Raw genomic sequence first — 8,811 nt, forward strand, 5'->3', positions numbered from 1 at the left:
CAGCCCCCACCCAAGGGCCCGCCCAGACCTAGCGCCCCGCTGTCCCTGGAGCTCAGGCTCGACTGGGTGGGGGGATGCCTAGAGGTGACCCCCATGCTGCAAGGGGTGGGGATCTGGGCCTTGGCCCTGTGAGTGCTGGGACCTAGGGAGTCTATACACGCCTTCACCCCTTTAGGCCCTTGGTGAACATTCCCCAAACACCCAGGACACCAGCACCCCAAGCTGAGGGTACAGCCAGGCCCGGGGGCCACAGTGCAGCCTGGTAGAGTTTACATTCATTCAGAGCTAGTGTCCCCTGACTCCTGATCTGCCCCTGTTGTCCCCGCTGGGGGTTTTATGCCCAGGAGGATGCAGCCTGGAGGGGGCAGGTGGGTGCACTGGCCGTGGGGAGGGGCAGCCGGGAGCTCTGGCCGGGAGCGCAGGGCCCAGCGAGGGCAGCAATGGAACAGAGCCGGCTGGCGGGCAGGGTCTGGGGGGTGCGGGGCTGGGGCTGCAGAGGTGACAGGAGGCCCTCTGGCCTGATCTGTTCCTAACTCAGGTACGACAGGCCAGGTAAGCAGGAGTCCAGGCCCTCTGGAGCCAGTCACCCCGGGGGGCACCCTCCGAGACAAGGCTTGTGGGAAGGTGAGGGAGAACGGCAGGGACTAAGGAGGAGTGTGGTGAGGCACAGAGGCCCCAGGAACTGTAGGAGGCGGCAGGGCTGGAATTCTGTGCAGCCAGACGCCTCCAGCTGCCCCAGCCCACAGCCACAGGGAAAGTTGGAACGATGGGATTCACAACCCCTTCCCCACCTGCTGGCGCCAGCGGCTTTCTGAGACAGGCCATCATGTAATCCCCGCAGCCATGGGGAAGGGGCGGCTCAGAGAGGTTCAGTCTCCTGCCCGGAGTCACACAGCAGGAGAACGGCAGGGGTGGGGCCCTTCTCAGGCTTTCTCCAGCTCTTGCCGAGAATGTGGTGGGTGCTTTGGGATAGCCTTATCCTGTCAGGTGGTCTCTTATCAGGGTCTTGGGGCCCTTGCGGGAGAGTGAAGGGGCACAGGGCATGACACACGTGCAGAGGTGACACTTCAGCAGAGACCTAAGGAACCAGAAGGAGCAGCCATGCAAAGATGCCAAGAAAGGACAGTCCGGGCAGCCAGAAGAGCGAGTGCAAAGGCCCTGGGGCAGGGAAAAGCCCTGACTGAAGGAAAGTACAGACTGAGGGAAGGAGAGTGAGGTGTGAGTTGAGGTGGGAGAAGGGTCTGACCGGAGGGGCGGAGTGTGGGTTTCTGTCACAGGGAACGGGGACTCTGAGTCTCAGAGAGGGAGAGCCCGTGATGTGATTTCATCTTTAAGAGGCCCCTCGGGCTGTGGCTGTGCTGGGGGAACGGAAGTGGGGGAGCAGTGGGGCAGGGAGCTCAGCAAGCTGACCACGGAAGCGTGCGGGGAGAGAGAGGGCGACTTGCATTCAGGTGCTGGCACTGCTGCGGCAAAGGGAATGGACGTGTCTAGAAAGTGAACACAACGGGTCTGGTGGATGGAACAGATCTGGCGAGAGAGGGAAAGGAAGGTTAACTCCTGGGCGTCTGTGGGAGCAGCTGGGAGGACCGGTAGCCGTCTCCCCAGAAGGCAGCTGGAAGGTGGAGCAGGTTGGGGGCCTCCCAGGGCTCTGCTTGGGGGAGGTGGAGTGGGGTGCCCCCTGTGGGCAGGTGGAGAAGTGGGAGGGCGGTAGAACATGTGGGTTTGGGCTCTGGGGAGCCTTCCGGCTGGACATCAACATGGATGGGAGGCCTCGAGTGGGACCCTGTCACTCGTTCTCTGGGGGGGGGGGAGGCCGTCCCTCTGTGGGCGGGGGGACCCGGGGGCTTTGCCATCTATGCAGGCTGAGTGACAACCATAACGGCCCATTTCTCAGCTAAGAAGACCAAGGGCCCTGCCGGGGCTCAGGCAGGAACCAGTGGAGGGGGGTGCAGGAGGGGCCTTCCCATCTCGTCCGCGCCATCCTCCTCCCGTCCCGGTGTGGGGCGGCTAAGGGGAGGACGGATGTACTGGGGGGGCCGGCAAGGACCCACCTGCTTTGTCTGCCTTTCTGCAGGGCCTGGCCGGAGAGCGGGGCGTGACGGGACCGGCTGTAAGTGGGGGCTGTGCCACTGGGCCGTTCCCAGGGCACCGGCTGGGGGCGGGGGGGTGGTTTGTCCCGGCCTGGCCTGAGTCCAGCCCCACAGCCACCCCGAACGTGGCCTGATTCTACCCTGCCCAGAGAAGGGGCGGCCTGCCTGTGGTCCCAGCTGCCCGAGCTGGGAAGGGGTGCCCTTGGAAAATGGAGAGCCCCTCACTGGGAGTGTGAGCAAGGACTGAAGTACCCTCCTGGGAGGGGGCTGGGTGAGTGTCCTCCGAGCTCTTCCGGGGAGCCCAGGCCCCTGAGTGAACATGCTGTGTGGCCTGAGGAGTCCCCTCCCTCCGCTGAACCTTCCAGGGATAGAGGCGCAGACAGCTGGCCTCGAATTTCCCGCCTTGGAAACAAGAATTTATGAGTCTCCACTCTTGCTTGCAGGGCCAAGGAGGCAGGCACCTCCTCTGTGCCCAAGTCTAAAGTTAGGGGTGGACAGCCGGGGAGGAGGGATGGAGCTTTGCTGAACACCCACTGTGTGCTGGGAGGGGAGGCGTTCCTCATCCATAGTGAGTTTAAGCTTCGTTGCGGCCCAGCAAGGCGGGACTTTATTTTCCCCATTGTTTTGAGAACTGGCAGCTAAGGCTCAGAGAGGTTAAGTAACTTGCCCAAGGTTGCACAGCGAGGCAGTGATGGAGCCAAGATGTAAGCCCAGGAGTGTTCGCCTCCAAAGCCATGCCTCCTCCTGGCTTCTCTCTGGGAACCATGGTGAGTCCTGTCCCAGAACTTCCGGCACCAGGCTCCAATCAAAGGTCATTATCAGCATTGATTTATTTAATCCTAATACGCCTGGGAGGTAGGCAGTGTTACCCCATTTTACAGATGAGAACACTGAGGCGCAGAGAGGTCAAGTAGCCTGCTCAAGGTCACATAGCATACCATGTGGGTGTTATTGTGAGGCCGACATTACTGGCCTCCTTTTAGAGGCGGAAGCAGAGAGAAGCAGGGACTCGATCCCTGGCAGAGCTGAGACCTGAGCTCGTGGGGTTTCAAACCTGGAGCACACTGAAGCCCCTAAGCCCAGCCATGCTGGGCCGCGCAGGGATGCCCGGGGCCTTGGGCGCTCCCCTGCCCCCAGGCTCTGCCTGCCCTGACTTGCTGCTGGCCCCCACGGTCTGCGCGAGAAGCTGGGGAGGGTAGAGGCGCCCCACTCCCCCCACTGCCCCCCCCACGCCGGTTGTTGACTGCGTGGTTTTCCTCCCAGGGCGAGCCCGGCGGGAAGGGGCAAGAGGAGGACAAAGCGGCTGCAGAGGTAACTGGTCCTGGGGTCCGTGCTCCCCTCCTGCTCGTTGGCTGCGTCCCGGTGGGAGGGCGGGTGCCTGGCAGCTCTGTACTGACGCCCCTCAGCCCCACATGGGGTGAAGGGGGTCCCGCCCGGCGGGGGAGCCCAGTGAGTGACGTAATGATTGCAGCATAGCGTGCAGTTGGGGGACCGGCCCGGGGCCAGAGGCCAGGGGGGACCCTGCTGGGGAGAACCCCTTATTTAAGGAGGCTGCAGGCTGCGGAGTCCCTCTCCAGGGGCAGGAATCCCCCATGCGCGGTGCATGGTGCGTGGAGGAGCCCCAGGGTCGCGGCGCTGGTGGACTGAAGGATACGCGGGCAGGTGGACAGAGGCCTGGTGGATGTGGGAGGGGGGTGGCGGGGGAGTGAGGATGGGAGCAGGCAGCGGCCGGGGCACGATGGTGTGGGGAGGGGTCACAGATGAATAGACATGACCATGAAGACCCGCTGTCTTCTGGGAGGAGGAGGGGTGCTGGAGACTGGGGTGACGGATAAATGAGGTGAGGGCAGTGGGGCCGGCCGGGGAGACCTTACAGGCTGAGAGCAAGAATCCCCTGGGTGTGTCAGAGCTCGGGGAGCAGCCAGCTCAGTGGGCATCTAGCGTTCCCTAGTGGGCCAGCCTGCGGGTGACTGGGGAGGTGGGCTGGGATGGAGGGGGCAGGCTGGAGCCACAGCAGCTGCTGGGGGCACAGGAGGCAGTGGGAGGAAGATGTGGGTACAAGGCGTGGGCACAGATTCGCAGGTCACTTGCAAGGGGGACGGAGAAGTACTTACAACTTCACCCATTACCTTCCGTAAGCGAGCGTCCGTGGCTCAAGGGCATGGGGCTTAGCTGGGGCCCTGGAACCCCGTCCCAGACGCTGCCCCCAGTGTGGCTTCTCGTGGCCTTTGGTTCCTTGGGGGGAAGACCTCTCTCCTTAACCTACAGGACGCTTTTTGCTTTCCTTTCATTTTTTTATTTTGCTTTTAAGTTGGCTCCTTGCCTAGCGTGGAGTCCAGCTCAGGGCTTGAACTCAGGACCCCAAGATCAAGACCTGATCTGAGATCAAGAGTCGGACGCTTCACCGTCAGAGCCAGCCAGGCGCCCCATCCTTTTGTGTTGGTTTAAACTAGACCGATCTGAACATCGGGACAGAGCTGTCATGTCATGCCAGCAAGAGGCACCGTTCTGGAACTGACTTCAGGGTGGGGCCTGAGCCCCTCACCATCGCTTTCCTTTTCCAAGTGGCCTTGACACCTGTCTTCTCAATAAATCAGCTCAGAGATGTGTCTCGGTGCACAGGGTCCTCTGCCCGTGTGTAGGCCGGGCCTCTAGAAATGTCGGCCAGTCATCACCCTGCACTCGTGCCGACGCACCAGAAACAGTGGCTCTCCTTCTCTCTCTCTTGCTGGGGTGGCCACACCTGGAGAGCTCTCAGGGGACCAGCGAAACACCCCCACCTGTGCTAGGTGCTCTGCCCTTGGCAGGGTCTTTTCTGGAAAGAAGGGCGCCCAGGGGAAGCAGCCAGGCAGCCACGGGAGCAGGAAAAACCAAGGCACGAGGGAGACGGGTCTGGGTGTGAGGCCAGGCTGTGTGGCCACAGGATCCTGGTTACCCTCTCTGTGCTGCAGTTTTCCTTGTCTGCCCACAAGAGTTCAAACCCCAGGCCTGGCACGTGGATATCCAACCTGCAATGGCTGTTGTGCTGAGGATGGGGACAAGGGGGAGGAGGCGGGAGCAGGGAGGGCTGGGACGACATGGGCACCGAAGTGAGCCCTATCTCTGTGGCCGGCCCTGACTCTGGCTGCTTCCTCCCCGCCAGGGTGAGGGGGTGCAGCAGCTGCGGGAGGCCCTGAAGATCCTGGCAGAGAGAGTCCTCATCCTGGAGCACATGATTGGGATCCATGGTGAGTTGTGACCAGGGCCTGGGGCCAGCCGGACCTGCAGCTGGCTGTGGCATGGGGAATCCCGTCCGCCCCCGCCTCCCCACTCCCTGCTGCCCTCAGGGCAGCTGCCACTCCCGCTGGTCTGCCTGCCTTGATGACACCCCCACTTGGCTGCCAGATGGTCTTCCCCAAGCCCCAGGCAGACCCTACTCTGTGCCTCCCCTGCTCAAGAACCCTCTGTGGCTCCCTACTGCCCGTGACCGATGTCCAGGCACATCAAGTCCCAAGCCCCTGCCCGGCATGGCCTGGTGCCCAGTGACTTGGAGCCACCACCTAGTCTTCCCAGGACCTCCCCCACCCCCCACCTCCCTGCCTTTGCTCCAGCCAGTCCTCTGCCGGCTGACCACCAGCTCCCACGTCAGGACCTGCTCCAGGGTCTCTTCCTCTGTGAAGGCACCCTCCTCTCACCCCACGGCGCTCTGCAGAGCCTTGCGCTCCCTGATGGGGTGGGCTTTCCGTGTCTCTCCCTGGCATGCTAGGAGGCCCTTGTGGCAAGGTGGGGATAGGCAGCCCTGCAGGGCCCGGAGCCCAGCCCCGGTCAGCCCCGGTTGCAGGGGGAGCGGGCGAACGCGTGAGTGATGGGTGCTTGTGTGACTAGGGAGCCTGCTTGCTGCCTTGCCCTGTCCTCGCTGGGCACCCAGCTTCCCTTGCTGGCTGGGCACCCAAAGCAAAGGGGGCCTTCGAGTGCTCCCGAGGCCCTGCGTGAGCCCACCCGCCTGCTGTCCTTCCAGATCCCCTGGCCTCCCCCGAGGGGGGCTCTGGCCAAGACGCTGCCCTGAGAGCCAGCCTGAAGATGAAGCGAGGTGGCTCCCCGCCCGACGGCGCCCTCGCTGCCCTGCTCGGCCCTGACCCTGGGCAGAGGAGCGCCGGCCGGGCCAGCGGCGGCACGTAAGAGGCCTGCTCTCCAGGACAAGCCCCAGCCCTGCCAGAGACCCGGCCCCGGGGCCTGTGTTGCCGCTGACTTTTGAAGACACCCCACGGGGACCTGGGCTCCGGGCACTGACGACCGTGAGGGACACTGGCTCCCAGGGCCTGGGGAACTTGGGGACAGATGGCAGCTGCAGAAGCAGGATCCAGAGGGCCCCAGCACCCTTGGCAGGGCCCTTTCCTGGTCCCTGCCCTCCCCACCCTCACTTTCTGTAGGAGACGGGATCTGGGTGGGCTGGGCGGGGCATGAGAATAATCCTAATACTCATCATTTACTGAGTCTGGGCCTGTCCAAGGAGCTTGCCCTGCATCGTCTCATTTAACCCTTAGGAGGTAGGCTTGTTATCCCCACTTTCCACGGGAGGACGAAGGTCCGGCGAGTGTAAATAATCTGCCGAGGCCACGGGACCAGGACCAGCTGGGGCAGGATTTGAACCCAGGCCTCCTGGTTCCTTCACCCTTGACCCTGCCAGCTTCCTGTCTTCACAGAGAAACTCAGGGTGGGCACAGGGCTAGGGGGAGGCTGGACCGGCCAGCAGGGAAGGAAGGCAGGGTCCTGGGCCTCCTTCCTCAACTCCCATCCCCGGGCTTGGGGTCTGCTCCAGGGTCTAGCAGCACCAGAGAGACCCTGAATAAACCTGGGACAGTCCCACGGACTTGGGGACAGTGAGAGAGGAGCACTGGGGTGCAGGCCCTTCCAACCAAACCGGCATCGCCCCCCCCCCCCCGCCTCCCAGTCTCTGAACCCAGCCGGCCCTGCAGGGCCCTCCTGGCCCTGAGCCCCGAGGAGGGCGTATTTAATGTTGGCAGCTCTGCCCTCTCGGGGAATCTCTAGGGTTGGCCATTTCTGCATCACACGGCGAGTCCCATGACCCCTTGACCAACTAGAGACAGGACAGCTGCCCGAGTCCCAGGCCCCGTCAGGAGAGATGCTGCCCCCTCAGGGCCGTGGGCCCAGGCAGGCTCCACAGCAGACGTCCAGGGCCGGGGACCCCTAGCAGCTCAGACCACAGCCCGCAAGGCCCCTCAGGCCGTGGGTCCCTGTGCCCCGGCCCGGCCCTGGTGCCCCTCTCTCGCTGGGCCAGGACCCAGTCTCGACAGCAGACTCGGGGGTTTTGGTGCCACCCTGGGTCGTGTCTCCCCTCAGGGCAGGAGCCATCTGTCCCCAGCGTCCTTTGTGCTCCCGGGAGGTTGTGGCCTGGGCCTCACAGGCCCCGGTAACCTCCCCCTGCCCCGCGTGAGGCAGGACCGGCCTGGGGGCCGAGGGGCGGCCGTCAGAGGCGGGCGGGAAGTCTGTAAGCTCTGACAATAAAGGTGCTCTCCTCACTGGGGCTCCCGTGTCCTGTGGCGGCAGCTGGCGGGGAGCCTGGCGAGCCTGGCTCCCAGCCATGAAGACGCAGGTGCTGAGGGAGGCCGGCCCTGGGAGACACATCTGGGGACGGTGTGGCCGGATGTGAGGACAGGCATCCTGGCCAGTGCCACACACATGGCACGGGCCACGGCTGCAGGCCACAGCAGCACAACGGGGAGGTGGGGGGGGCAGCTAATCTGTCGGGGCCAGGGGAGGGGCCACGGAGGAGAAAAGGGTCTTCGGGGGTCGGTGGGAGTCGGCTAAGTCGGAAGGGGTACTGGAGGCAGGGGGACCGGCCTCGGCAAAGGCTTGGAGGGGCTGAGGAGGGCGGCTCATTGGTGACCCCTTGTGCTGAGAGTGTACGCGACAGGTGCAGGGCCAGGCAGGGCCGTGAGTGCCCCCCTGGAGGGCTGAGCCCCTTTCTCTTTCTCCAGGCCACCTCTCAGCTCACTGGAGCCCCCTCCCCCCTTGCCCAGAGCCTCCCCGTTGTTGGGGGAAGCCTCAGCCAGGGCTGCACAGGACTGAATGCCATCTGACAAGCTGAGCCAGCCACGGCTCAGGGAGCAGATCAGAAGGCGTCCCCTGCTCCCAGACCCGCGGCGGAGCAGCCGTGTGAGACTACCTGCCCGGGACACGGAAATGTGCTGCCCACAGCCCTCAGCTCGGGCTCTGCGTGGCCTCTGCCCCGCACGTCTCAAGGGCGGGCCACTTCCCGCTGACATCTGCATCCTTAGACCAGGGGGCTGTCGCTTTTGGCCGGTGTGGACTGAGTGTGGACGCGCAGGGTGGGGGTCCACATGAGCATCTAAGGCCCCTCGATGCAGGACAGCAGCTGGGGGGGGGGGCTTCCGGGGACCGGAGCCTGGCTCTCCCCAGCCATCCCCTTCTAGGGCAGAGCCCTGAGAGGCCAGAATTCTGAAGGCAACCCGGCCTTCCCAGTCCACGTAGAGGGTATTTGTCAAAGCAGGAGCATAGAGCGTATTTTATTTAAGTTGGCTAACTCAACATGTAACTTTTCAATGTTTAGATTCATGGGATGCGTTTGTTTGTACCCTGGCCCTGGATCATGGAACCGTCCGGGGCAGGCCTTGGCGTGGGGGGGTAGCAGAGTCTGGAGCGAGCCCCCAGCATGGGGGCAGGACCAGATGCCCAGGCGCTCCCAGGCCGCAGGGAGTGG

The 8,811-nt window shown here is 63.8% G+C and overlaps 1 protein-coding gene across 1 annotated transcript in view; it reads left to right on the forward strand.

Moving 5' to 3' along the window:
* COL26A1 (collagen type XXVI alpha 1 chain) overlaps positions 1–7,595 on the forward strand; it is a 145,030-nt gene extending 137,435 nt beyond the window's left edge. Inside the window, exons 10-13 of the mRNA XM_045773887.2 lie at positions 2,075–2,110; positions 3,354–3,401; positions 5,233–5,317; positions 6,088–7,595. Of these exons, the coding sequence (XP_045629843.2) occupies positions 2,075–2,110; positions 3,354–3,401; positions 5,233–5,317; positions 6,088–6,248 (330 nt within the window). The 3' untranslated portion in view covers positions 6,249–7,595. The remainder of the gene's footprint in view (positions 1–2,074; positions 2,111–3,353; positions 3,402–5,232; positions 5,318–6,087) is intronic.
* The last annotated feature ends 1,216 nt before the right edge of the window (positions 7,596–8,811 follow it).

Source organism: Ursus americanus, chromosome 2, assembly GCF_024610735.1.
Source record: "Ursus americanus isolate L20-20 chromosome 2, mUrsAme1.1.p, whole genome shotgun sequence".
NCBI lineage: Eukaryota > Metazoa > Chordata > Mammalia > Carnivora > Ursidae > Ursus > Ursus americanus.